The sequence below is a fragment of the Rhinolophus ferrumequinum genome, chromosome 12 (assembly GCF_004115265.2).
Source record: "Rhinolophus ferrumequinum isolate MPI-CBG mRhiFer1 chromosome 12, mRhiFer1_v1.p, whole genome shotgun sequence".
Taxonomy (NCBI): domain Eukaryota; kingdom Metazoa; phylum Chordata; class Mammalia; order Chiroptera; family Rhinolophidae; genus Rhinolophus; species Rhinolophus ferrumequinum.
Window position 1 is genome coordinate 71,351,782 of NC_046295.1, and position 27,976 is coordinate 71,379,757.

Here is a 27,976-nt window from a genome sequence, read left to right on the forward strand (position 1 = left end):
AGCAGCACCGAAAGCACAGCAAGGGGCTTTTCAAACTTGGCTTAGTTACAACCAACTTCCACCACCATACAGTTCATGAAAACTTCAAAAGAAATTTCTTAAAAAATTTTTTCTTTGATTTTATACAGATTTCAAAGGACAACCTCTACTAGTAGCTCAGAGGCCCAGAAGTGAACGAGAGAAGTGAATACCTTGGTTAACCAGGTGACATGGGATTCTGGAAAGCAGGAAAGTGGGGCCCCCAGGCAGGCAGTGGAGAGTTTATGCCTCTCTGCTTCTTCACGCTCCTTCTGGATGCCCCTAAGAGCTCATTACCTGGAGGAGGCGAAGGGGAGTGTGGCTGGGGAGGCACAGGAGGCAGGACCTATGTGTGCTTCTGCATGTAGGGAAGCTGAACTGCCAGGTCTGGGTGGCAGGTGCCATGGGGGCCAGCTCAGCTCACCTGGTGCTACAGAAGGTGAGTGAGGAACCCGGATGTTCCCAGAATCCCTAGAGCCCCTGGCCTTGCCTGGGCTAAGAGGCCTAGGATTAGACACTTTCTGGGATGGAAGGAACCTTGAAGGTTTTCAAATCCAACCCCCAATTTGATAACTGTCCCCACCCCCAGCATAGCCTCTGGCTTTGCTGGTTTACCTCCAATGATGGGGAACTCAGTCTATGCCTGGACAGACCGAATTCACATTGGCACCCTGTCCCTTCCACCCCCTGGTTCTAACTCTGGACAGAAGACAGCAAGCATGTTTGCATTTCTCCATGGTGGCCTGCAGGGACCTTCCCACGCTCAGGTCCTACATCTCCAGCCTACCATCCATGCCCCAGGCCTGGTCCCCATTCCCTCCCTATCTTGATCCGAGTCCACCTCAACATTCAGGGCTGGAGCAGCTCCCGGGCCTCCAGTGTTGTGTGGTCAGTGCAGAGGGAACAATCCTGCCTCCACCTCCTCTGGACCGTCTGCCTTGTGGGCCCAGCCCAAGGTCCCACCACCCTAAGCTGATGGCCGCCACAGTCCACCTGTCAGCCCTGCTCAGATCACGCCAGCCCCAGCCCATCCCTTGCCCTGGGATCTGAGCACCAAGGGCACGACCTCTGGTATCTTGCTGGACCCCCAGTCTGGGTTGGTGCTCCCTGAGGACGCAGGTGCGCCCTGAGTGCCCTAAGCACTTGTCTCCACGATGCACTTGAGGAACATGGTGTCGTCCTTCACGTAGGCATGCTTGGGCGACTGCAGTCTGCTGAGGGGGAAGAAGAGTGGGCAGCCGCTGGCCACGTTGGTCTCATTCTGGGGCCGCTGGAAGGACGCAGAGTTCAGGTCAGGCCGGAAGGCATCAATGGCATGCTCACGGTTGTTCTGGTCCAGCAGCATGAAGGTGACCTGCAGGGTGGGGGCAGGTGAGCGGCCGGGCCTTGGGCAGTGCACCAAGCAGCTCAGAGCCAGGTCTGTGTCTGCCTCCTGTGTAGCCCCTCTGACCCTGAGCTCAGGCTGCTCAGGAGTCAAAGAAACAATGTAAGGGCCACACCTGGTTGTCCTGTGATTAGGGGTCAGCCATTCTACCCAACAGGAAGGGGGAATCTGGATGCCATAGTCCGTTTTGTTGGCTGTTGGGGGCTAAAGTTGGCGCTAAGCACTGACAAGAAGCCGGACTCATAACCTGTAAGGCCCTTTCCTGCTCTGCGATGTTGGATCGTCAACTACACTGGAACCTCCCGGGTAAGGCGGGGCGGGGGGGGGCGCAAGACCAGACAGGCCTCCTGCTGAAGGGCTGTCAATCAATGCCTGGAAATGTGCATGGAGCTCTGTCTGCACAGGGCAGATACATGTACCCCCAAGAAGCTGATGATCTCAATGACACAAACCCTCTCCCCTGGGGCCTGTCACTGGAACGCCCATCAGGACATGAAATGGCTTCCCTTCGCCCACCACGGTGGTTCTCAAACTTGGCTGCACTTAGAATTCCCTGGGAAAGTTTTAAAAATCATGATGCTCAGGCCTCACCGTTTCCTGTATGAGTCTGAGTCGTTGGTCATTTTAAAATCTCCCCAGCAGGTGTGGGAACCACTGACCTACTGACTCATATCCAGACCATCACGGCACTCCCACTCTTTTAAACCTTTTTAATAGATTTTAGCTTTTACAATAGTTTTAAGTGCACAGCAAAGTCGAATTGAAAATAGAGAATGAAAAATCCTCTGTGCTCTGCCTCTTCATCCCTCCCCCATGAACCTCTGGCAACCACAGGTGTCTCTATTGTCTCCATAGTTTTGCCTTTTCTAGAATGTCATATAGTTGGAAGCGTACAGTATGTAGCCTTTTCAGATGGGCTTCTTTCACTTAGCAATATGCATTTAAGGTTCCGCCATATATTTTCAAGGCCTGATAGCTCATTTCTTTTTATCACGGAATCATATTCTATTCCATTGCCTGGATGTCTCACAGTGTATTTATCCATTCACCTACTGAAGGATATCTTGGCTGCTTCCAAGGTTGGGCAATTATGGATAAAGCTGCTATAAATATCTACGTGCAGATTTTTGTGTGGACCTGTTTTCAACTTATTTGGTAAATACCAAGGAGTGATTTCTGGGTCATACGGTTAAGAGAATGTTTAGTTTTGTAAGAATCTGCCAAACGGTCTTCTAAAGTGTCTGCACCACTTACATCCCCACCAGCAATGGATGAGAGTTCCTGTTGCTCCAAATGCTCGTCGGCATTTGGGGGTGTTGGTATGTTGGATTTTGGCCATTCTAATAAGTGTGCGGTGGAATCAGCCTCTTTCCCTTTTTCTGAAAATGCTGTGAGTTCATGTTAGCCCCACAGCGCCTCCTCCAGGAAGTTTTCCTTATTCACCCCACTGTGTGAATTTCATCTTCACATGCCTCCCAGTGGTGTTGGTCCAGGCATTGTTGCCCTTGGATTAGGATGCTGGAGGGAGCCTTGGCTACTATGTATGAACTCGGGCTCCTGTTTTATAAGAGGGGAAATGGATAACACAGAAAGGGCAATGGACTTGCCCAGGTCACCTGGCCAGTTCACGGCGAGACCAGAACCAGGACCCAGGTTTCCGCCCCCCCCCCTCCCCGCTCCCATTGCCCCCCCCCAGCCATACCTTGTTCCGGAAAGGCCATGGCAGCAGGGCATCATACTCCCCTTTCATGATCACGATGAAGAGCGACAGGTGGGTCTTCTTTCCCGTCCCATCCCCATTCAGGTAGAGCCGAAGGCACAACTTGTAGCCGTACTTGGACGTGTAGAAAGCTGAAACGCAGAAGCCAGAGTCGGCCCAGAGGCAGCTGGAGCGAGCTGGACTTTGCAGATTAAGGAGCTGGGACCAGCGGTTAGGTGCCCGAAGTCACTGGCTCAAACCCGAGAAATCTGGGGTTGGAGCTAGCATTCCTCTAGATTATATGCAGTCCAAGAGGACCCGGATCTTGGAGACCAGCTGGCCCAGTGGTTGTGAACCGGCCATCAGAATCACAGATGGCCAGGCCCCACCTCCGGAGATACTGACTCAGTAGTGCTGGGGGAAGACGGAGAAGGCATGTCTGACAGGGGACGGGAATGCTGTCAGCCCTGGGACCACATGTTTTATTTAACCGACCTGCCTTTGGCAGTTGGGAAGCAGAGCCCAGGGAGGGGAAGTATGCTGGGGGCGGAGCCAGGATTAGAGGCCAGGCCTCCTACTTCTATCTGCTGCCCTAGGCCAAGTGCTTGGGGTCTCTGGGAGGCTGGGGGAGGGTGGGCAGCTCCTAGTTCTGCCGGGCACCCTTGGCAAAGGCTCCTGAGGGACAAATCACCCCCCTGGTGTCTAAGCACAGGGACCTGTGGGTTCTCCACCTGGGCCGCTGAAAGGGCCATGCAGTGTGGGTTCCAATGGTTGTCACCACAAGGGCTCCTCTGGGAGTGGTGACAGGGTGTGGGAGGGCAGGCAGGAAGGGGTGGAGGAGGGATGGGCGGACCGTCTGATTCATCTCTGCCCCTTACGTTTTGATAGAACAGGAAGCCAGAGACACTGCTTTGTCCCTCTTTGGAAAGAAGCGAGGAGAAAAAGCCACGCTTTTCTTGGAGGTGAGTCCACCCCACAAAGGGGGCTGCCCCCGCTCCTTAGGAAGGCGGCCTGGCTTTGGGACCCAACCCTGCTCTGTGGTGTGGAGGAAGCACTGAGCTGCTCTTCACCCCAGCCCTCTTGCTCTTGGGTACATCAGAGGTGTTGGTGGAAGGAAAGGTATGAAGCTGGGGCAAAGGTGACAGGTCATTCAAATTGTCACCTGAAGAAATCCTCCTTAATGACCCACCCATTTACTTAGACACAGGTGAGTGAGGCACACCTGTCTGAGCACTTTATACACAAATATACACATTGTTATAGAAACAGGTGTCGATTAATGAAGGGAAACATCTACCGAGTACGTGCTTTATGCAAGACATTGTACCAGGCCCTGGGGCCCCAGAAATGAATAAGGGCTGCCCCAATGTTACACAATATTCCCTGACGCACTGCCCATAGTCATACACTTAGTCCTCCACTTGTCCTATTTCAGACCACTGGCGCTCTGGGGCCATTGGAACCCACGCTGTGTGGTCCTTTCAGCTGCCCAGGGTCCCGCGGTACTCACCTATGAGAGTCGTCCTCGGCATCCTCTCATTTGCTCTCTCTTTCACATCTGATATCCACACACAGTCAGTAACAATTTTACCCCTATCTTCAGAATGTGATTGACACTAGCAGGTGGCAGGCGTGCCCAGTTCAAATAGCCCATGCTCTACGTGGCTGAGCCAGGCACCCACCTACTCTGTGGTCTCAGCATGCTAGGCGCCTGAATGGACACTGGCCTAACTGGACACAGCATAGCTCTCACAGAGCTGGCTGCTCCCCCTGCTTGTTTCCTGGGCCCAGTGGGGCCTGCCTCCCCCAGTGGGTCTCTGTGCTCCTGGGGAGGTGTTACCTGGGGAGAAGAGGCTGACGGTCCTGCCACAGGCCGACTCATGACACCGCCTGGTGACATTGGTGATCTTCCACAAGAAGGTGCCATCAAAGGAGGCCTCCTCCATGAGGCGCAGGTTCTGCTCCAGCTTGCCCAGGGCCTCGTCTTTCTGGGCCAGTGTCTGCTGCAACTCCACCACCTGTGGGGAAGCCCATTCAGCCAGGGTACCAGACCCGGCTTGGGGATAGAGTGGGGAAGGTGGGATATGGGGACAGATCTGCCCAGAATATGCCTTCCTGACCATGTCACCCTCAGGCACATGCATCTGTCCTTGCACGCACTGTCCTTCCTGCCTGGAATTCCTTTCCTTTCCTTCTCCACTGGCCAACTCCTATTCATCCGTCAGGAACCTGGCTCACACAGCCTTTCCTCTGGGAAGCCTTCAACCACTGCCATAGCCCAGCTGGTTTCTCTCTCTCATCTATGCTCTTACAGAGCCCTTACAGCAGTTATATGAGATATCTTTTTCTGCCTTGCTTACCGAGTGGTTTCCCCCACCGAGGTCTGGGCCCATGCTCATTTTCTTTCTGTGTCCGTGCCTTTCACAGGGCCTGGCATGTAAGAGCAGAGCCAGGAAGTTTGTTGGTAAAAAGACATAGTCACTGCCCTCTGGGGGTCCACCTTCTAACTGGGGCAAGAGTTACATAACTAAAGGCTCTACTTGGTCACTTGAACCCAGTGCCTGGCTCTTCTGGTAGGTTTCCCATTGACATTTGAAAAAACACAAATTTATTCTTGGGTGTTCTCAGGTAGGGAAGTCAGGAGTGGAAGTTAGCGTTCTGAAAGAAATTGAATCCCTAAGGTTACCGATGAGAAAGTTGAAGTCCTGACAGGGAAAGTGACTTGCTCAGACCTGTACAGCAACTTAATGATGTAGCTGCAACTAAAATTCAGGCCTAACTTAATATGAGACAGTGATATAATGTTGCTGAAAAATAAGAAAGAAAAGACAAAAGCAACATTAACATGGTGACTGGTTAAATTAAGAAAAGTATAAGCTCTGGAACAAAGGAGGAGACAGTTCTGCTCAAGCAAGAACTGTCAGACAAGTGGATTATCTGGAGTTGATCTGGTACCACCACTCTGAATGTTTGGAATCCTTTAGAGACTGAGCCAGAGCACATGAGAACGGCACGAAACAGTGTGCTGTGATGAAGGGGTGGAAGTACCAGAGGCATTTAACTTATTGAAGGAAATACTCAGGTAGGATATAATCACTGACTGCTCATCTCTGAAGGGCTTCATCGGGGACTAGAATGCAGATTTGTTTTATGGACCCTAAGGGCCAGGGCCAGGAACAATGCAGGGAAGACACAGAGAGGCCGATTTCAGTTTAGTAAAAGGAAGACCTTTCTAATAGTGAAGAATGTCCAGCAATGGAGTGAGCTGCTTGCGGAGGGAGTATCCTATTACAGGAGAAGTTCAAGCAAAGGAAATGAAGCACTGGCTGGATGGGGGTGGGGGGTCGTGTTGACCTTGACTGTAACTTCTGACTCAGTGCTCCTCCTAGAAGTTCTTGGGACACAGGACAGAGACTTTCTGGTTGGGGCGTGACTGCTCTGAGCAGGGAGAATACTTAGGAGGAAGGCTGGTCCACTGGTCTGGAGACAAGATGGGTGAGCGGGGAGCCCCTGGGCCAGCCTTGCAGGCAGCCTCGCCTGTCATGCGCACCCTCTGTTCCAAGCTCAGGATGTGCTCCCGGTCCAGCTGGCTCTGGTGGATGGAGGCGGCCAGGGCCAGGTGGGAGGCCTCCACCTCCTTGTTGAGGACGGCCACGATGTTCTCAAACACGCGCAGCTTCCCCTCCAGGTCGGCCAGGAGCTTCTCCTTCATGAAGTGCTGCAGGGCCAGCTCCTCCTGGCTCTCGGAGCAGGGTGCCCGGTAGCAGTCCACCTCGAGGTCCCCAGCCACCTCCACGGCCGCCTGTAACTGCAGGTCTGACAGATTCTGTTCCAGGGCTATGGGCCGGGACCCCAGGCCAGAGCCCAGCTGGGCTTTCCACTGTTTCATGAATCCCAACAGCAGGTTTAGGTGGGTGGCCTGAGAGGTGGCCTCATGCTCCTGCATGAACTTTGAGCTCCCCTGCCAAGAGAATGGGGATAATCAGTAAAAACAGAAAAGGTGGAGGGAGTACCAGGGAGCAGTGGAGGTATTGCCACCAAAGGTTCCCAAAGAAAGTTAGATCCATTCACCCAGCAAAGGGGAAGTTGCTTTGTGTGCAGGGAGAGGAATTCAGAGAACCCTGACGTCAGCCATGCCCACAGCGAGTCAAGGGCACCGCAGCCTCTACAGCAACAATTGTGCCCTGAGCACAGTGATGGTTCAGGACCATGGAGAGAGGCACGGAGGGGGGTCATTACCGTGATGCTACAATGTTGAGATGAGACATTCAGAACTTTCCTGAGTACGGAAATGATTTACTAGTGAGATTTGTTGCTTGGGACAGTCATTAATGTCAGGGACATCCAGAGGAGTAGCTTGATGTTGTGGGAAAACCCTGGAGGGGCTGAAGTGGGGAGAGCCAGTGGTCTAGGACGGGAGTGGACTTTCTCACACTCACATGCTTACCTTGAAGAAGCAGCCAACACCTGCAAAGGGGCACTCAACTCCATCTACTGCCACCTCCGGGTGATCCTGGAAATAACAACATGTCACGGGATGTTATGGATGTCCTGGTGGCGACCACTGGGGCTCTCTGCAAAGCACCAGGGTCCAACAGGGCATGAGCTGGGCTGGGCCACATGGCTTTGCACATGCTGTTCCTTCAGCCTGGCTGACTCCTTTCTACCCTTTAAGTGCCAACCCGTCTGTGACCCTCCTTCAAAACAGGACTAGGGCCCCTGCTGTGATCCTGGGAAGCCCTCCTACTTCTCCTATCAGGACATGATCCACAAAGCCCCGTAATCAGTATTCCACTCTTTGATTGTCCCAACTGATCTGGAGGCTCTGCGAGGGTCGCAGCTGTGTTCCCAGTGCTGAGGGCAGGGCCTGGCGCAGAGGAGACACTCGGGACATGCCAGTTGCCTGAGTGAGCATGTTCTCCCTCCTGAAGCTCACGGGGACTCTCCTCACAATGCCACCCGCATCACTTCTTGGCAATCCATCCTCAATGGAGGTGTGCCTGCCCTGCACTGCTCTCCTGGATGACACACAGCCCGAGGGCAGGGATTCAGAAGGGTCTTGGTACTCAACAGCAACTTGACAATACTATTAACCCATCTATAGGTCTGAGGAGTTTACAAATTGCTTTCAGGGTCATAGTTCTTTCTAGGGCCCCTAATAACACTGTAGGGAAGGCAGGGTAGGTTTTTCGTTCTCACTTTAGTGATGAAGAAACTGGGGCTCACAGAAGGGAAGGGATTTGTCCAAGAAGGAACAGAGAGGAAGCAGCAGCATAGCCCCAGGGCTCTTTCCACACCACATCACTACGGTTGACCCCCGAACAACACAGGTTTGAACTACATGGTCCACTTATATGTGGATTTTTTTCAATAAACACCGGTACCATTTTTGATCCGCGGTTGGGAGTCTGTGGATGCAGAGCGCCAACTGTATGCATCGATTTACACCATTTTATACAGGGGACTTGAATATCTGTGGATTTTGGTATCCACAGGAGGCCCTGCAATCAATCCCTTGTGGATAACGAGGGACAACTGCAGTAGTTAAGTGTTTGGGGAGTCAAAGGTTATACACAGATTTCCGGGTGGACGGACGGCTCAGTTGGTTAGAGCGTGAGCTATGAGCAGCAGAGTTGCTGGTTCGATTCCCACATGAGCCAGTGAGCTGTGCCCTCCACAACTACAGTGAAGACAATGAGCTGCTACTGAGCTGCCACTGAGCTCCTAGGCAGCTGGATGGCTCAGTTGGTTAGAGAGCGTGCTCTCAACAAGGTTGCCTGTACGACTGCCACAAGGGATGGTGGGCAGCACCCCCTGCAACTAAGATTGAATATGGCATCTTGAGCTGAGCTGCCAAGGGGCGGCCAGATATGCCCCCCGCAACTAGACTGAAAATGGTGACTGGACTTGGAGCTGAACTGCACTCTTAACAACTAAGATTGAAAGGACAACAATTTGACTTGGAGCTGATGGGTCCTGGGAAAAACACACTGTTCCTCAATAAATCCTGGAAAAACACACTGTTCCCCAATAAAGTCCCGTTCTCCTTCTGTTCCCCTTCCCCAATAAAATCTTTAAAAAAATAAAAAATAAAATAAAATAAAAATAAAATGTAATTATAAAGTATTCAATATGTCAATAGACTTTCATAAAACTTGCGAACTAGATGTAAAATTTAAAAAAAAATTAAAAAAAGAAAAAAAGGTTATACACAGATTTTATACTGTGTGGGAGAGGGTCGGCATCCCTAACCTCCACATTATTCAAGGGTCAATTGTATCTCTTATCAGGAGCAAGCCCATGCGGGACTGGGAGAAAATTTTTTCCAAAACATATATCTGGAAAGGGCTTGTGCTCAGAATATATAAAAAACTCTTACAATTTAGTAATAAGACAAACAACCTAATAAAAATAGGTAAAATACTGAACAGATACTTCACAAAAGGAGATATATAAATCACAAGCCTATGAAAAGATGCTCAACATCACTAGTCATCAGAGAAATGCAAACTATAATGAAATACCACACTGTCTACTCACTAGATGGCTGAAATAAAAGAAAGACAACACCAAGTTTTGGTGAGGAAGGGAGGAACTGAAACATATTAATATTGCTAGTGGGAATGGTACAGTGACTTTGGGGGAAAAATCTATGGAAGTATCTCATAAAGTTAAATCATACTTACAAAGAAACTTCCTTATAAATCATGCTTATAAAGTTATCATGCAAGCCACACATTCCACTTCTAGGAATTTTCCCAAGAAACTGAAACATATGTTTACGTGTGTATGTGAAGGCTCGTAGCAGCTGTATGAATAAATAGCTCAAACTGGAAGAAATCCAAATATTCACCATCATGGATAAACAAATTATGGGTTTTTTTTTCTAGAACACTACTCAGCAATGAGAGGGGCTGAAAGACGACACGCAATAACATGGAGAAACCGCAGAAACATGACGCTAAAGGAAAGAAGTCAAACACAAAAGACTACATCCTATGATTCCATTCTTGTCTGATTCTAGAAAAGGCAAAACGAGGGTGACAGAAAGAAGAGCAGTGGCTGCCTGGGGCTGCAGCTGGGGGAGGCTCACCGTGCATACAAGGACGCTTCTGGTGCAGAAAAGAAACACTCATCATGTTGACTGAAGTGGTCTCACAATTTTATAAATTTACTGGCACTCATCAAACGGTCCACTCAAAATGAGTGAATTTTATTGCATATAAATGATATCTTGATTTTCAAAGATTGTTTTTTTTTAACGAATAATCTAATGGGGCAAAATGGAGATTTGGATAAAAAAAAGAGGGGAGGACAGAGGTCTTTTGGGCTGAGCAAATACAAAGCTACACTAGTTACCATTCTTTAAAAGCAAAATAAATGAGAGCTGTTGGCTTAATGAGAATGGTTGGTTTGGGACACAGAAAGCCCAGCAAAGGGCCACCCCCTCTTCTCCCCTCTGCCCATGGGCTTCCAGCACAAGTTGTTCCCAACAAAAAATCGAAAACAGATGTTTCATTGGGGCAGCCTTGCCAGGGAGACCGCACTGGCTTTGGAAAGTGTGCAGTGACGCAGCCTCTCCCAGCAGGTAGCTAGCTTCCTGACCTGTGGGAACAGCGGAGGGATTGAAGCTAGGTGAGGACCTGGTTCCTGGTGAATGGACTAGTGGAACCCCTCAGGCCCGAAAACTCCCTTCAAGTCCATGATTCGAACCCTCTGCAGCTCTAAGCTGGAAGTGAGAGTCATAGGAGGGATAAAAAGGTAGAAAAGATAAAACGGTGGAACCCCAGAGTCACCCCGCAAGTGGAAGGGCATGTGTTTTTTGGGCAGCTGAGCCTTGCTGGTGTTGGGCTGGTGCAGTGAAAAGCCTGTCGAAGCGTGGAAAGTGCTCTATGGATGTTGGGGTCATCCTTGTTGTGATGTGTGGATGGGTGTGGGCCGTGACCAGCCTCCCACGGCTGACAGAGGAGGGCAGGGGCCTCCCCGTCAGTTCATCAGTCACTCACTCCTCAGGCTGCCACAGGAGTTAAGGGGGTGGGCTCTGGAGCCAGCCCGTCCGGGTGCTAAGCCCATTTTGGTCACTTCACATATGAGCCGTGTGGCCCTGGGAGGGTATTAACCTCTCCATGTCTCACTTTCCTCGTCTGCAAAATGGAGATAATAGGGTTATTGTGAGGATTAAATGAGCTAATACATGTAAATTCTGGTATTAGTTACCTATTGCTGCTATAGCAAAATGGCTTAAAAGAACACAAATTTATTATCTTACAGTTCTGTAAATCAGAAGTCCTCACATCAAGGTGTCAGCAGGATTGTGTTCCTTCTGGAGAATCCAGGGGAGAATCTGTTTCCTTGTGTTTTTTTTCCAGCTTCGACAGACTGCCTGCCTTCCTGGCTCATGGCCCTTCCTCCATCTTCAAAGCCAGTGGCACAGCATCTTCCCATCTCTCTCTGACTCTCTCCTGTCCTCTTATGAGGACCCTTGTGATTGCACTAGACTGACCTACATAATCCGGGATAGTCTCCTCATCTCAAGATCCTTAGGAATCACATCTGCACAGTCCCTTCTGCCATTGTTACGGGCTAAATTGTATCCCCCACCTTCATTCACGTGTTGAACTCCCAACCCCCCCAGGAATGACCGTATTTGGAGACAGAGAATTTAAAGAGGGAATTACATTAAACCGAAGTCATTAGGGTGGGCCCTAAAACAGTATGATTTGTGCACTTATAAGAAGAGAAAATTTGGACACAGACATGTAGGGAAGACCATGTAAGATGCAGGAAGAAGATGGCATGGACATCTACAAGCCAAGGAGAGATGCCGCAGAGGAAACCAACCCTGTCTTGAAATTCTTGCCTGCAGAACTGCAAGACAATAAATTTCTGTTGTTCGTGCCACTCAGTCTGTGGTCCTTTGTCATAGCGCCCAAACGGCTCTATATAGCCACGTAAGGCACCATGTTCCCAGGTTCCAGGGATTAACGTGTGGTCATCTTTGGGGAACATCATTCTGCCTAAAGCAGTACTCAGTCAGTGCCAGTCGTTATTAGTAGTATTCCTGTGGATTAAGCACTGCCCTGGGGACACGTTTTTTCTCCCCCAATGTCTGTCATATACATACATCCCAGTTAATCCTCACACCTCAAACTCTTAATAATTAATTCTGTAAAAGCGCATTTTCCCATTGGATTTCCTTGGGCTGGCGAGGAGCCTCCCTAACTGTATTGTATTTATCCAGGACCCACGCGTGTTTGCGTGCTCTCTCACAGGTTGCCTGCAATCACCCTTTGAGGCAGGCAGGGTGGGATGACCTTCACCTTAACACAGATGGGAAAACTGGCTGACTGGCTCGCTTCAGGTCACCCCAGGCTTGCACACTGGAGGAGTTGGCTGAATCTAGGTCTTCTGTCCCATAGTTATGAGACCTTGTGAGGGCTCGCTGCTTTCCCGGCACCTGTGCGAGCACTGCTCCATCGGACCTCACGGTACCGTGAGGAGGAGATTGGGCCTTAGCGGTCCTGCTTCTCCCACGTAGGTGGGAAAGCCAAAGCTCAGGGATGGGCAGTGACTTGCAGGAGGCAATGCACGTTCAGGGTAAAGGAGAGGCAGAGGCCAGGGGCCTGGAGTCCATGTCCAGGGTCCTTCCTCCACACCTGGGAGTCCTTTGACCAAACGGTGGCCTCGCCTAAAGGCTGGGTACTGGGGACAGGAGAGGGCATCAGGCCGCAGCGGCAGAGGAAGGCCGGGGCATCTGTCCTGGGCCAAGCCTGGTGTACGTCTGCTGCCACAAGCGCCCCTATGAGTGGCCTCATTGCTTTAAACTGCTAAAAACGAAATTCGCAGTGGAATTTCCTCTGAGGAGGAAACAGAAACAGAGAAAACAAAATCTCAGCCCTGAGGGAACACTTGTCCTTCTGTCTGCATCCAGGAAGTCTGGGGGTGTGTGGTGCTCCCAACTACCCTGCTTACCCGGCCCTTTGTGAAGGGCTCAGCAGAGTCCCGTCGAGGGGCCCCCACTCAGGGACCTCTGGGTCTCTGAGAACGTTAGTGTGAAGAGGGTGCAAGGAGCATGACAGCCTCCTCTGTAAAGCTGCTGCACAGAACAGAGGGTCTGTAGCATGCCAGGTACTGCCCACACCACTGTGCTGGGCACAAAGACCACCTGAGGTCTTGGATACTGGAGGGGCTGTTTCTGCTCAGGTTTCAGCTGGTGCTGAGGCAGAAGTACTCTGCTGTGACAGGGCACAGCCAGCCAGTCTGCCTCTGCTCACCAGGTCTTGCCCTCCTCTGGACCGGGGACAGTTTCCTCTCTGGCAATCTCTGCTCAGCTCAACTGCCACCTCCTCCAGGAAGCCCTGCCTGATTCTTCTGGTTGAAAGTGGTCATGTCCATTCCTGTTTTTTCATAGCATTTGGTGGATTCCAGCACTTAAGGCTGACTATGTTATTTAAACCTGCATAAAACATTTGGGGGTGATATGCCATTTGGAGTCAGCAGAGGAGAAGATGCCACCAGCCTAGGAGGCAGGAGTGGGAGCCTGGCTTTGCCTTCCCCTGCATTGTGACTTTGATCCAGGCACACCTCCTTACTGAGCCTCGATATATCACTTTGTGGTGAAGTAGAGATATCACAGGATATCACAGGATCAATGAGGTTATAGATGTGACTGTCAAGCTCAGAAGGGTAAGGGTTCGGGGGTTCATTTCTAGGCAACACACATCAAAGGACATAGATGTGTAGAGACTAGGACAGACTCCAGGGATGTCAGCATCTTTCCACACACGAGGTCGGACAATTAAGTTCGCGAACTTGTTGCAACGATGTCGCTAACCTTTTTTGATATCAGAGGGATTCTTCATTATGAATTTGTACCAACTGGACAAACAGTTAACCAAGTTTACTATTTGGAAGTGCTGAAAAGGCTGCGTGAAAAAGTTAGATGAAAACGACCTGAAGTTTTCGCCCATAATTCATGGCTCTTGCATCACGACAATGCACCAGCTCACACGGCACTGTCTGTGAGGGGGTTTTTACCCAATAAACAAATCACTGTATTGGAACACCCTCCCTACTCACCCGATCTGGCCCCCAATGACTTCTTTCTTTACCGGAAGATACAGGAAATATTGAAAGGAAGACATTTTGATGACATTCAGGACATCAATATGACGACAGCTTTGATGGCCATTCTAGAAAAAGAGCTCCAAAATTGCTTTGACGGGTGGACTAGGCGCTGGCGTTGGTGCATAGCTTCCCAAGGGGAGTACTTCGAAATACTATATTGATATTCAGCAACGAGGTATGCAGCACTTTTTCTAGGATGAGTTTGTGAACTTAATTGTCCAACCTCGTATGTAGGACTGCCGCAGAGGACAGGAGGCAGACCGACTTGACTTTTGTGGCCTTAAGGGAGATGGGCTTCAGCACAGTATAAACAAAGAGGAAAACGGCACAATAGTCAGAGTACCCCTGGTGGAAGCGGTCAGTTCATGGAGGAATGAGCTCCCTATCACTGGAAGGACATAATGTCGCCTGGCAGGAATCCAGCACAGAACGGAAACTGGACTAGACAGCTTGACCTCCTGTCATTTTCTGATTCTAGAATACATTAAGGCATTATTGTAAGGCCCCGGCAGTAGATGCCAGCTTGCTTTTGACCTTGAGTGGCCTCAGAAGGAAGAGAGAGAAATAATCCCATTCACAGGGTCTCAGGCAGACAGAATTGAATGTTATTTTCCAGCCGCCAGGTCGTCTACTACTTCATTGTCACTTCTACAGGAAGGCCATTCCAGGCAAGAACCAATCTCTAACTAGGTCAATAGTAATCCTTTAATATCTGCTTCTTACATTACCTAATCGATCCATGGCTCTGAGCACTTCTCGGAGAGATACTAATCTAATGACATCAGAGGATGAGGACAAACTGATAAGCAGATGGCATGGAAAGTGTCTGCTAGGATGGGCACCTTTGGACTTAGCTCAGTTGGTCTCCGGCCCCGCCCCTCCACCCACCTCCATTTCCCAGGTTTCCCCAGATGCACAGACAAACTTCACAGTTACCACATACGAAAGTATTGACTTATAATCAGCTGCTTTTCTTTGGTCAAAAGTCCCCCAAAATTCCTATCAGGTCAGGAGCTGGAGGAGGCCCTGGTCTTTCCACTCTGCGGCTTTGTGCAGCAGTCAGTCCACTGGTTCACCCTGCTCTCCAGCTTTCCCCTGGGGGTGCAGTGATGACCACATTAGGCGGGGAAGCCGGGGGTGGAAAAAGGGCCTGTGCTTGGAAGTCTGCCTGCCCCCTAATGTAGGCAGCACTCCCTCCCACCCTGCAGCCTCTTACAGCAATCCTGTAAGCCCACCATTAGAGTCCCTTCATTGGGGTTAAGGCAGCAAGTTTCAAACTGTGCTCTGCTGGGCCCCAGGGTCCTCAGGGGCGAGGCAGGAGAAAGAAGTAGGGTAACTAAGAGAACAGGGTTCCAGGCTCTCCTTTAATCAGAGCACTGCCACTGTCATCTGATTTCATGTTAACCAAGATGAAAAAATGAAAACCACTAGATTAAGAGATATTAAAACATCTCTTATCTATGTGATCGAAGATTTGTACAATGAATGTGTATGAATTTTGTTAAGAGGCAAGCATAACACAAGTTAGAAAGCACATTCAAGCAGGCAGGGGCCGCAGGAAGCATCTAGCCCATGCCCTCCCTTCTGCAGGGGGAGCACGGTGGCCCAGAGAGAGAGAGTTGTGGGTCTGCTCGTGTCTCATGCTTAGTCCACAAAGCCACCCAAACAGGGAGGCTCGGGAAGTTATTCCACAGATCCGTTTATCCTATCAGCTCTCTCCATGCTGTGGAGTGAAATTCTGGGAAAATGCTTTGGAGCCTGATCATCGTTCCCTTGAGGGCCTGTAGGGGAGGGGCTGATGAGAAGGGGATGGGGAAGCCCTCAGAATCATCTCTGGGTGGGGCAGGAAATTCCCCCAACTCTCCGAAGGAGAGGAGGGAGAGCGAAGGGAGAAGGTGGAGACTTGCCTGCCTCTGGTGCCCACAGATGGGAAGGACAGCGGCCCTGCCAGCCATTGGCCGGAACTCTGGACAACAGAAGTCCCGAAAAGGTCTTGCAGGGCCAACTGAGGTTCTTCATTTTGCAGAGAAACAGGCACAGGAGTCATCTCGGCCATGCAATGATTTACACAGAGCCATCCCTGGACACCAAGCTCCTGACCCCTGGGCCGCCGCAAGGAGGGAGCTTTGGCTGAAAGGAGCCGGTGCCTCAAGTGAGGACAATGGGGGCCTGAGCAGTAGTGAGACCCTGGTCACTGCAAAGCTCTGCACTGAGATTCCCCAGTGGGTGTCAGGGCCTCATGTATAAGATAAGAGGGTCAGATTTAGAGCAGTCGTTCCCACAGCTTTGGACTCATGGATCAATACAAGTTTTATTTATTTTTTTAAATTGGGACATTAACATAAAGATTGTCGTCTTTTCATTTTACCAAGTAAAGGCTTTACCCAAAATTCTATCACTTACTATCACTATCATTTCATTTATTCAAAGACAGATAAAGGAAGAGCATAAATCTCAGAGTAAAGATTCTATAAATGGGAAAAAAAATAGTTTTATAAAAAACTCACTACAATTTCCTTATTCTTATCATTGTGTAATGAGCTGGTGGGAATAGACCAGTTCTGGTCAGCATTGGGCTCTGCAGATGACCTGTGAGTGTCTTTCCAACCCAGAAGGGCTGGGGTTCTAAACTGTGGGGTCTGAGAATGTCTCTGGCCCCTCCCATTTCCAAAGCTCTCTCTTATTCCTGGAGCACAGCTTGGCAGAGCCTGAGAAGAGAGCTGAGAATGACCTCTCCCTGTTTGAGAGCAAACGGGGCAGGAAGAACTCTCTAGGTCAGCTGGCAAACTTTTCTTATAAAGGGCCAGACAGTAAATATTTTGGGCTTTGAATCTTCTGTTGAGACTCAGCAGCCATACACAATGCCTAAGTGAGTGGGGGTAGCTGTGCACCAATAAAACTTTATTTATGGACACAGAAGTTTGAACTTCATATAATTTTCATGTGTCACAAAATATCATTCTTCTTTTGATTTTTTCCTTAATCATTTAAAATATCAAAACCATTCTTAGCTCGTGGGCTTGTACAAAAACAGGTGGCAGGCTGGATTTGGCCGGAAGGCCACAGTTTGCGGACCCCTGGTCTAGATTGTTGTTCTTATCCTGAATCTGTCATTGATCCTCCAAGTGGCTTTGGGCAAGTTGCTTCACCAATATGTTGTCAATCCCCTCACTGCTTACAAACCAAATTCACTCTAGACTTAAGACAAGGAGGGAGATGCCTGCCAGGGACGGTGCAAACAGCCGCCTACTTGGCCTCAACCTCGACAAATGGAGAATAAGGACAAATAGCGTTTCCCGGCTGTGCCAACGTACCTTCTCCTGAGACAGAAGGCCTCCTGGGCTTACAGACTGGGGGTCATGTCCTCTGCATTTGGCACAGATCGGATCCTCGCCGTTCCTGGGGACACATGAACAAATGCAGCTGAGTGAGGCATTTTCAACTCCCAGGCACCAACCTCCATCCTGATGGAGGCTCCAAAAACCTTGCCCAGCATGACATCCATGAGCGTGCAGGTCCACAGTCCCAGACCTACCATTCCCAAACCTCGAAAGCACTGGGCACCCAATGTCTTCCTGCAGTTTGCAGGGAGCTTCTTTGGCAGCCAACCCTGACCCTAAGTGACTGGGGCTATTATAATCCCTACTTATCCCATTTAGTGTGAATATTTATGCTTCACTGCAGAACTATTGATAGGCTTGATTATAAGGTTCTGCTCCAATCCCCACTGCGAGAACTGCGTAGCAACGCACTGACTTGCTTTTCTGAAATCTGAACAATTTCTGCATTCCAAAATTCATCTGAGCCAGGGGTTCAGATAAGGGATTGTGGCTGTGTGGCTCTATTTGCTCTTCTCAGCTTCCTCTATTTGGTTTTAGTCTTTTGGTTTCAGGAATTACAGATGATCATGACTGATTAGGACAAAAAGGCGCCTCAGAGAACACCTAGCCTGAGGTTCTTAACAAGGAATGGGTGTCATTCTGACTGGGGGACAAATGGGCCTGTGGGCTTTTCCAAAGCTCCCAAGTGATTCCGATCCACAGTCAGAGCCACGGTTCAGGCCCATTTTACAGGGAAAATAAATGAGGCCTCGGAGGACGTCTGGATTGGCCAACGGTAGAGATGGTCAGGAGCAGAGCTGGGCAGAGCTCTTCACACGTCAGGCCGGGGTCCCTTCGACATCCCCACCTCTGCCAGGTTTTGGAAGAATGAGAAGGAAGTCAAGAGGCCCAGTGCAAAAGCCTGGGATGAACCCAGAACAATCAGATTGATGGTAAAACCAGTCAAGCTTGGGCAACCCCACTCCCACAACCTGGCCTTTCCACAGCCACAACCTCTCCCTTCCTTCTCACAGCCTGCCACTGAGTCAAAGCATTTGAACTTCTCAAATTGCCCTGATTCAGGTTTCCCATCTTAAGCTGTAAAGCCCCAAACAAAGGTCATGCTGAGTGGTGCAGGGCAGTTAAGGAACACATGTGCCAGGAAACTGACCTGTGCAAACTGACCTAATCTCTCCGTTACTGTCGTCATCTGTAAAATGGGATAATAGCAGTATTCACCTTTCCAAGGCTCTTTTGAAGATCCCAAGGAAAGAGAACTTGGCACATAGAAGGCACATAATAGTTGCTTAAGGCAGGGTGCTAATGATCATAGTGATGTCACACATCTCTGAGATATTTACATTTTAAATATACATATCTTTGTCCTCTTTAAAAGAGTTCTCAGCAAACAGTACAAGTTGCTGGGTGATATTGTGGAAGGAGATATATTTGTATAGCAGTTCATTACTTATATTCATTATTACAAGAACTTTTTGGAATGTTATTGATTGGGCCTCGTAACAATCCTGGGAGGTAGAAAATAGCTTTATAGGCATTTTACAGACAAGGAAGCCAAGGCTTTGAGCCATGAAGTAATTTGCACCCAGCCACACAGTAAGCAAGGGCCTGTGGCGTGAGGCTCTCCTTCACCCTGGACGGCTTCCTGCTGTGGTAACTGACATCTGTCTGTGGCTACTTTTCCTTCCACCCATAGTCAGGAGGGGCAGTGTCAGGAACTGCAAGGAAAAGTGTATGGAAACTGAGGCCAGGAGAGGTGAAGTCACTCGCCAAAGCCTCCCATCAGGGGTCCCTCCCTGGCACCTTCTTTCGCCCCCCACCCTTGGCCCCTCCAACCCCTCACCTCACGTTCTCAGAGAGACAGATGGTGCAGCAGAGGGCCCTGGGCTCTGATGCGTCCTGGCAGACGGTGGGGGGACACCCAAAGGGAAACTCGTTCTCATCGGGGGCTGGGCGGGGGCTGCTGGCTGAGCCTGAGGCCATCTTGGGGTCCCACGCTGGCCAGGGGGTCCAACTAATCTCCTCTGTGGAGTGGACCAGCCCCGTGGAGTCTGTGCTGAATGAAGAGGTTAGTCCTGGTGTGGGCCACTCTCTCTGGTGAAGAGTCTGATGACTATCTTCTCGCTTGTGTGGTTCAACGTCACAGCTGAGTCACAGTAGGAATGAGGCAGGAATTACCCTTTGTGGTGAAAAAAACCCCCTGGATACTGACTGAAGGCTCTTGGAGTATCCAGGCATTCTTTAGAGTGAGAGACAGCAAGAGAACGAATCAGAGAGAAAAAACAGCGGTGTCACGGACTTTCAGGAACCACAGTCTGAGTTCCCCTGCCAGAGAACACCAGGCTGCCACTGGCTTCCTCCACTTCCTCCCTGGGTGACATCGGCAGAGAGAGTCACAGATGGGGGGACTTGTGTGTATTCCCTGGGACCTGCAAGCAGCCTGGAATTCCAAGCTCACTGCTTGGTGGAAATCCCCAGGGTCCTGGTGTCAGGTCCAAAAATGCAAGTTCCAGGCGTTTTAACTCTGTGGTATCCAGTGTCTTAGGTAAAAATCACTTCCTCACAGTGGGCCTCGGTTACCCCATCTGTAAAAACATGGAGATGTAACAGGTGGTCTCCAAGGTTCCTCTGTGCTCTAAGATTCTGGGACCCTGTGGCCAAGGCAATCAGAGGCAGGAAGGGCAATCAGAGGCTGCTGGCCCAGCCCTGCCCGGGCATTCCTCATCAGTCACCATGAAAACACAGGGCTCTGCCCTCCTTTTAAGTCCAAGGCTTCAGAACCATATACTGCTCAGGGCCCTCCTCCCATGGCCCCATTCAGGAAGTCATGGGTGGCCACATACCCGAGACAGGCAACACCACTTCCTGGCCCTGAGGAGAACAAAGCTCTAAATAAATACAAGGCCACAGGGAGTCGCTCTTAGAGGCCAAGTGGGAGGCAGATCCATTGCTGTGGGGGAACTATGGCTCCTGGTGCACCCACTGTGGGCTGGGCAGCATTTTCCTTCCAATTCCATAGAGTAGCCTGCTGAGAATTCTGGGCCAAGTATAGGCTCAAAAAAGCAATATGCCTGGTCCAAAGTCACACAAGCCCTGGTGGTGAGGCAGAATTTGCACCAGGTCTGTGGGACTCCACCTATGTGAGAGACGAGAGGAGACCCATGGGGGAGTCTACAGAGCCCAGCATGGAGGCCAGAGCATGCAGCTGCTATCAAATGGAAAAGACGATCCCTTTACATTTTTCTATCGTGCTGGGCTGCTATTAGGGGTTTTGCAAACTTTCCTAGTGGTTTCAAATCATGGGCTTTGAGAGCTGACAAATCTGAATTGGAATCCTAAATGGTGGACATTTACTAGCTGTGTGTCCTGGGACAAGGTCTTTAACTTCTCTGAACCTCAGTTCTGGCTTCTGTAAAATGGGGATAATAATCATACCTACTTCACTTGACTGTTGTGATGACTAAACGAGATCATGGGTGAAAGTGTGGCACGGTGCACAGTCCAAGTGCAGTGCTTGAAAGGCTTTGTCATTGCATTTTGATGATGGCCACAGCCCTTCTAGCTCAAGATCAGGGGAAAGGATTAAAATGGTAAGTTATGCTTATGCAGTGTTTCTACATCCAGCAACTTTACTTGAGCCTCACAAGTGAGCAAGGCAGGTCAGATGCTGTCCTCTGACCCCAGATAAATTCAACTGCCCTCCTTCCCTGGAGTGCTACTGGGGCTGCCAGGGGCCGCTGGCATGGCCCCCTGGCACTGCAGTGTAACCAGATCTCCACCCTCCGCTGGGCTAGCCCTGGCCTGGCCCTCTCAGCAAATGACCTTGAGGCCTACTTCCAAGAAAAGACAGTCAGGAAGGCACTTCCTTAACCACAGACGTTAAACTCGCAAACTTCGCTGCATCCCACCTGCTTCTTCCTTCGCTCCCATGGACAGGCACCCAAGACTTCTCTCCCCATCCAAGTTCTGGGTCCCTTTCTTCCCAGTGCCTTTGCTCTCCCTTCTGTCTTCAATGTCTCCCTCTCTACCAGCTCCTTCCCATTGGCCTGAAAATATGTATGTCCTAGCTGCTCCAATAATAAAAGTGACAAATATCAGGTACTGCTTTCTAGCGCTGTGTGAAGCACTTTTACAGGCACCACCTCATCTAATCTTCAAATGAACCTTATGAAGCAGGTATTGCCATCATTATCCTCACGGTATTACAGATGAGGGAACTGAGGCACAAAGAGGGTAAATGACTTGCCCAAGGTCTCAGAGAGAGTGAGTGGAGATTCCTGAACCTAGAGCCTGTGCTCTAACCACAGCCTGAGCTTTAGAAGGTCTTCACCCTCATCCCAAATTTCTCTCCCAGCTTCATTTTGTCTCCCCTCACTTTAACGAACTTCTAGAAAAGATTGTTTACACAGCCGCTCTGTCTCCTCACTTGAGTGTCCACAGAAACATCTTCCCAAGATTCTCAGCTGTCGAAGTCGCCAGAGGCCCTGCGCCTGCCCCAGTTTCTATTCAACCAGCCTCTGGTCAGCCCCTGACAGGACTCTTGGCCCCTCCTCTCGAGTCCCCCGCACCCCTTCCGTAACTCCCCCGCCCACCTCTCAGCTGCTCCTTATCTCTCTCTGACTCCTTTCTCTTCCACTCTGAACCTCCATCGGTCCCATCTCCGTGTCTCCACCCGCGGGGTCCGCACACGTGGAGTCCCTCTGCACCACGTACCCCCATCTCCCCAGCCTTCCACCTGTCTTTCGGGGCGACCTGGACCAGACCCCATTTCCCCTGGGAGTCTCCGTAGGCCGCCCCCAGGGTTGGATGCCCGGCTCTGCGATCCCAGGCCGCACACAGCACCCCGCCTCCCCGCTCAGTGATGCCGGATTGCCTGCCTGCACGTCCCTGAGCCCCGTTAGTGCGTTCCCCGTCCCCCACCCCCGGAGCACGTGACTGTCGTCTCGACACTGCCACCTCTCCAGTTGACTGCGCAGACAGCAGCGCCCGTGACCATTGAAGGATGAGCGAACCCCAAGGGGTGCCCCGGGCCTGCAGGAAGGGCTGGGCCAGTGAGTCCCGGGTGGGCTCTGCAGTCGCGATTCCAGGTCCCCGGCCGCGCTCGGTGAGGCCTGCACTTGCGAGAAGGAGTTAGGGTGTCCCTGGCCCGGAGCGCGGGGGCGGGGGCAGGGGCACCGCTCGCAATCCCGGGCTAGGGTGAGGGCGGGATGGGGGCGGGGTGCAGTGCAACCAACCTCGGCATCGCGGGCCGCCGCGGCCTCCCCGCAGCCGGGCGGGAGCTTCCGGTGGGGGCGGAGGACGTGGCCCGTGCAGCGGAAGCCTGGGAAGACCGGGGCGGGTCCTTGCAGCCCGAGCCTGCACCCCAGGCAGCCCTGGGGGTGGGGCCAGCGCCCCACTGTTGGGGAAACTGAGGCCCAGGGCAGAGTCTACGGCGTCACAGGTTCTGTTCTCCCAGTGGGGACTGACAGCCTTCCATTCTCCTCCTGACTGCACCGTGTTCCTGGGACAAACGAAAGACTCAGTAAAATGTTCGCAGAATAAACGAATACAGACCTGGGACTTGAACCCCCCACCCTCATCTCTTGCCCTCCTGAAACACCGCGTGGGGATGCGTGGGGATGCGTGGGGATGCGGAAAGCCGTAGCGGAACCTCTTGATCTGCTTGGCTGGTCCAAGCATGTTGGGTTGGAACAGTCAGCAAAAGGATGGTACGAAGCGGGTGGAAGGCAGGGTGCTTTTACGAAACTGGATGTTTGAAAGAACACTTTCTGTTTTGGTCTCCACACACACACACACACACACACACACACACACGGCCTCTTATTCCTTATGAAAAGATACAAACAACCTTTATTTTTGCGAATTCGACAAAGGCTCCTTCTCCATCAGACCTCTAATGTCTGCAGGACTGTCAGCTGAGGGAGGAGTGAAGCTGCCCATTTTGTTGGTTTGATTTTGTTTTGGTTACTTAGAGGCACCCATTAAATTCTCTTTCTGTATTAGGGTCCTATGTTTTGTCCTGACACCCAACTGGAGTTGGGAACTGTGTTTTACTTCTTTGGTTTTGTTTGTTTGTTTTTTAACCTGGGATGTGTTTAAGCCTACCACTCACTAAGGGCAGAGCGTCTTCCAGGTTCTGCCAGAGAAGCTGATGCTGCAGGACAGAGTCCCACTGGTGAAAGGACCTCTGGGTCCTACCTGGAGTGAAGACACCTGTTTGGACAGGTCTCAGGGACCTCTGAGACAGGCAATCTGTGGGAGGTTGACCAGAGGGCCTCTGTGGGCCTTTCAATTCTAAGAGAAAAGGAGTTAGAGTTTTGAGTCTGTGATTTAAAAATCCATTGATTCTCAGTCCACTCCATGAAGGATTTGGGACCTACAAAAGCAGTCCTGTAGTCCCCACCTCTCTCCCACCCACCCTATCCTCTCTGCCCCAAGCCAGTATAAGTGAACAGGCCAGGCCACCTGACCTCACTCTCTTCATGTGCCACATCCTGTTTTCAGATTAATGAGCTCATTGGGTGGAAATTTACCAAGGGAAATAGTTTAATTTCGGAAAGTACCAAAAACTTATCTATAGTCACTCGGCTTATTTTGGGGGGCTCTTAAAATAGAGGGGGCATCACCGGACGACCTCTGAGCGTTCAGGGAAGAGCAAGCCTGCAGAAATCGAAAGCCAAGTCTCATGAGGCTGAACCTGACTCAGAAAGGAAATGAAACCCTTTGGAGACCACTCATCGCTACCCAGAAGAAGAAAAAAATTTTGTTTTTCTAAAAATAAGTTTAAAAAGAAAAGTAGTCCACGGGGCTAAGGTCTAAGACCTGGTGGTCTGAGCTTTGGGTCATGACTGAGGAACAAGAAAGCAAACGCAGGCAAGTAGGGAGTGTTGGAAGCTCAGTAGTCTCTCCTGCACCCACATCTCTGCTTGGTTGAAGAGGCACCAAAAGTCTTCCATTCTCCACTTTTGTCCCAATCCCTCAGCTGTCAGGCTCTTGACGTTGACGTTGCCTGCCTAGCCTTGTAGCCTTTTAAGCGTCTGGCTCCTGCAAGAAACTAAGGACTGAATGGCAGGAGGACTCGGATAGCAAAGTTTTGTGAGCCATTCTACACTGAAGATGGTAAAGCCCAGGTGACCAGCTCCCTGAGTGTCTGACCACCTCCTGGCCAGCCTTTTTCCTAGAATAGAGATTTTTAATCCGTTATAAGATGCAGAATAGAAAAATGGTGAAAACTAACAAGGCCCTGACAATTGAGTACTAGGATGAAAGGGCTTATGTCTCCCTTCTCTCTGCCCCCACCTGAAATCTCTAGTGATATACTGGAGGCTGTATTTATATATTGAAATGAGCACCAGATTAGGAGTCAGGAGACGTATGTCCTGTTTTATCCCCCCTGCCACCAAACCAGTTGTTTGGGGAGGGGTGTGGGAAGATAAATAAATGAGTAACTTAAGTAATAATTCAAGAAATAATAGTTTGGTTTTTTTTTAACCAGAAAATGGCCTTAAAGATAATAGAATGCATTGGGTTTTTAAAACTTTGTATTAGCCGTAGGACTGTGTTTTCAAATGCTTTCTCACCTGGAACCCAAATATGCAAACCATCTGGAAGCAGAGATGCTCTGTTAAGCAAAGCAGATGGTCAAAAGTCTGTGTACTGGGCTGCTCTGCTCCCCATTGTGACCTCTAGGCTCTAGGGACACCGTGTGACAATCATAAACCTAATGAAAAGTTCTCAGGTGCCAGATGTGAAAACTGAGATTCTCTCCTGGGGCGGCTTATCTCTGCTGTTCCAGCCCATTCACGTTTTTCTCTGACAACTGCCTTTCCATGTGTTGTGGTTCAGGATGCTGACAGCCAAGGGCATTAGAAGAGGAAGTGATTCCATCGACCTGGGTCATTCACCGTCCGGGGGGAGGCCAGATCGGAGCCTACGCAGCTGGAGGATGGGGGTCTGTGGTCATGGGAGAAACACTAATGGTGACACTAATAGTGACTACCCTTTACTTAAGATCAACCGTTGCTTTAAGCATGTCACGTGCATTACTCCATCTACTAAAATCACCAAGAAGAGGTGAGAACACTATTTTCTACTGTCCAGATGAGAAAACTGAGGCTTAAGGAGTTAAGTAACCTGGTCCAGGTTAAGCAACAAGGATTTGGCTGCACTGGGAGTGGGAAGGGCAGTCACTCCAGGCTTTGGTGTTTTTTCCTCTTGTTCGGACCACGCTGAGATCTCATCTGATTTCTCACTGGCGATCTGCTAGTTGTTTTCCTGCTCTAGGCCTCAGTTTCCTCATTTGTCAGGTGATTAGAATGGAACAGATACTCCCTGGGATCCTTTGCACGCTGTCAGAGTCACGCTCAGTTTACGAGATCCAGGCCTGGGGTGCAGGTAGGTGAAGGGGGCCACCTAACTCCTCTCCCAGTCAATAACCCAGCCCACTCTCCAGCCTCTTGATTCTTGAACTTTTTTAACAAGAGACAGATCACCTCACCATCTTCTTGGTGAGAGGAGGGGAGGGAGTCACTGTGACCCACAGTTCTGTCTCCGAATCAGGAGGAGTCTTTCCTGAGGGCAGGTTGTGAAAGGAGAAGGAAATTGAGAGTCCAGTCTGGGGGGAGGTAGGCTCAAGGAGGGGTGAAGGGGATGGAGTGGGGGGGGTCACCGTGGCTGCAGACATTTTCACTGACTTCACCCCACACATATTTACTGGAGACTGAAAGCGTGTTCAGTCATGAGCAAGGCCCCAGATGATAGCTGTGAATGAGGCCGACAGGGCTCCTAGTCTCATGATGGCTACCTCCTAGTTGTTAAACGAACCAAGTGACTGAATCCAGTCAGTAACAGCAGCCATGCTGCTATTGGTCAACAGCCCTTACAGCGTGCAGCCCAGAAGGGGCCCTTACTCCCTGTACTTATACAAACCAAACAGTCCCTGTTTTGCCCTCTATCCCTTCTTTTCATTGCCAGCAGCATGCTTTGTCTCTGTCATACTCGTGGCTTGTGTTTAGTCAAAACAGTTAGGGAGCAGCTTCCCTGTTAGCATCATCTTAATCTCCTCTGATAACTTCTGATCCCTGAACCAGGACATTTAATTAAATAGATGATTACAGGCTATCCGTTACCCAGTAGCTTAGAAGACCAAATGGTACTGGGTTCTTCAACCCAAATTCAATACCTCCCAGTGGTAACTTATACACAGCCAATATCAACAATAAAACAAAGAAACACACAAAATAATCTTGTAAAAACTATAGTCTATAATATGCATTCTCTGCTTTGATGTGATAATTAAAAATGGCCCATGTTTCCTTCTGTTAAGCTCTATCTTAGTTCTTATTGCACTTATTATAACTGGCAATGTACAACATGTGCCTGTTTACAAATTGTTTTTTCTGTTTGCTCCACTAGAACATATGAATTCTACGAATACAGGAAATTAAATGAATTAAAGCCATTAAAGTAAAGCTGTGTCTTAATTCTTCAATGTCATTTCCCCTAGCTTAGCACAGTGCTAAACACATAGGATGCATTCAATAAACATTTATTCAGTGAATGACTAATATGCGGGACATTATCCACAAAAATTTTTAACTTAAGTTAACAATAGTTACTGATGATTTCACCATCATCAAAAACATTTATTAAGTATCTTTGGCCTGGCCTTTTTCAGGGTGTTATTAAGTTAGAAATTTGAAAAGAAATCTGGGGTTGTTTGTTGAAGGGAGTTTCTATGTCTGGTGATTTTTCTCTATCTCAACAGATTCCCAGGTTTTAAGGAAAGAAACAAAGCGCCTCTGAAGTTCTTTGAATTGTAGGCTCCAGAACTGTCCCTAGAGTTTTTCCGATTATTGGTGAGACCGGCCACTTTGCAAGTGCAGTGGGAATTACAATATATGATGGGGGTGCCAGTCGCACCTCGAGGGGATGCTGGTGCGATCCCGGCGGATTGCTTGGCAGACGGACCCTTTGATAAAGAACGCTCCTAAGATGCCAATAATGAGGAAAGCAAGGATCTTTGGACTAATAGTAGCCGACCTACTGCTTCTCTTTGGCCACCCAGGTGCTCTGTTCTAAGACCTTGGTTTAGCTGTGTGTCAAATTCCTACTTTCATAGACCCTGACAATAAAGACTTTCCCAAAGGTGGATACTCTGGGCCTCCAAAGCCCTTGGTTGGGCTGTGGAATTATTGCTTACCTTTGTGAGCTTGGGTTTCCTGGGCTCTTGGCTGGTACGGAACAAGAATACTCAATGTTCTAGCTCAACAGCAGTTACCATCTGGCTGGAGAGGGGTGCAGCCTGCGGGCCCTCATCTCGCTCCGTCCTGAGCACTCAGCCTGAGAGAGAAAAATCAGGAAGTGAGGAGAGCTCTTACTCAGGAATCAGGAGATCAGGACTGGGGGGAA

At 50.0% G+C, this 27,976-nt stretch overlaps 1 protein-coding gene across 9 annotated transcripts; it reads right to left on the reverse strand.

The window, feature by feature from the left end:
* Window positions 1-94: 94 nt before the first annotated feature.
* TRAF1 (TNF receptor associated factor 1) lies at window positions 95-27,890 on the reverse strand. Of its 9 annotated transcripts, none has more exons than XM_033123495.1 (9): window positions 27,768-27,890; window positions 22,801-23,066; window positions 19,410-20,151; window positions 17,543-17,627; window positions 7,549-7,614; window positions 6,652-7,062; window positions 4,942-5,119; window positions 3,105-3,253; window positions 95-1,372 (listed from the first exon to the last, which is right to left on the reverse strand). In XM_033123495.1, exons 3-9 carry the CDS (start codon window positions 19,547-19,549, stop codon window positions 1,154-1,156), a joined length of 1,248 nt encoding a protein of 415 aa, XP_032979386.1. In that variant the 5' UTR covers window positions 19,550-20,151; window positions 22,801-23,066; window positions 27,768-27,890; the 3' UTR covers window positions 95-1,153. The 9 variants fall into 9 exon arrangements, with proteins under 9 accessions (XP_032979386.1, XP_032979387.1, XP_032979389.1 ...); XM_033123496.1 differs by having other exon boundaries at window positions 19,410-20,217; XM_033123498.1 differs by lacking the exons at window positions 22,801-23,066; window positions 27,768-27,890 and adding an exon at window positions 22,523-22,755.
* Window positions 27,891-27,976: the final 86 nt, after the last annotated feature.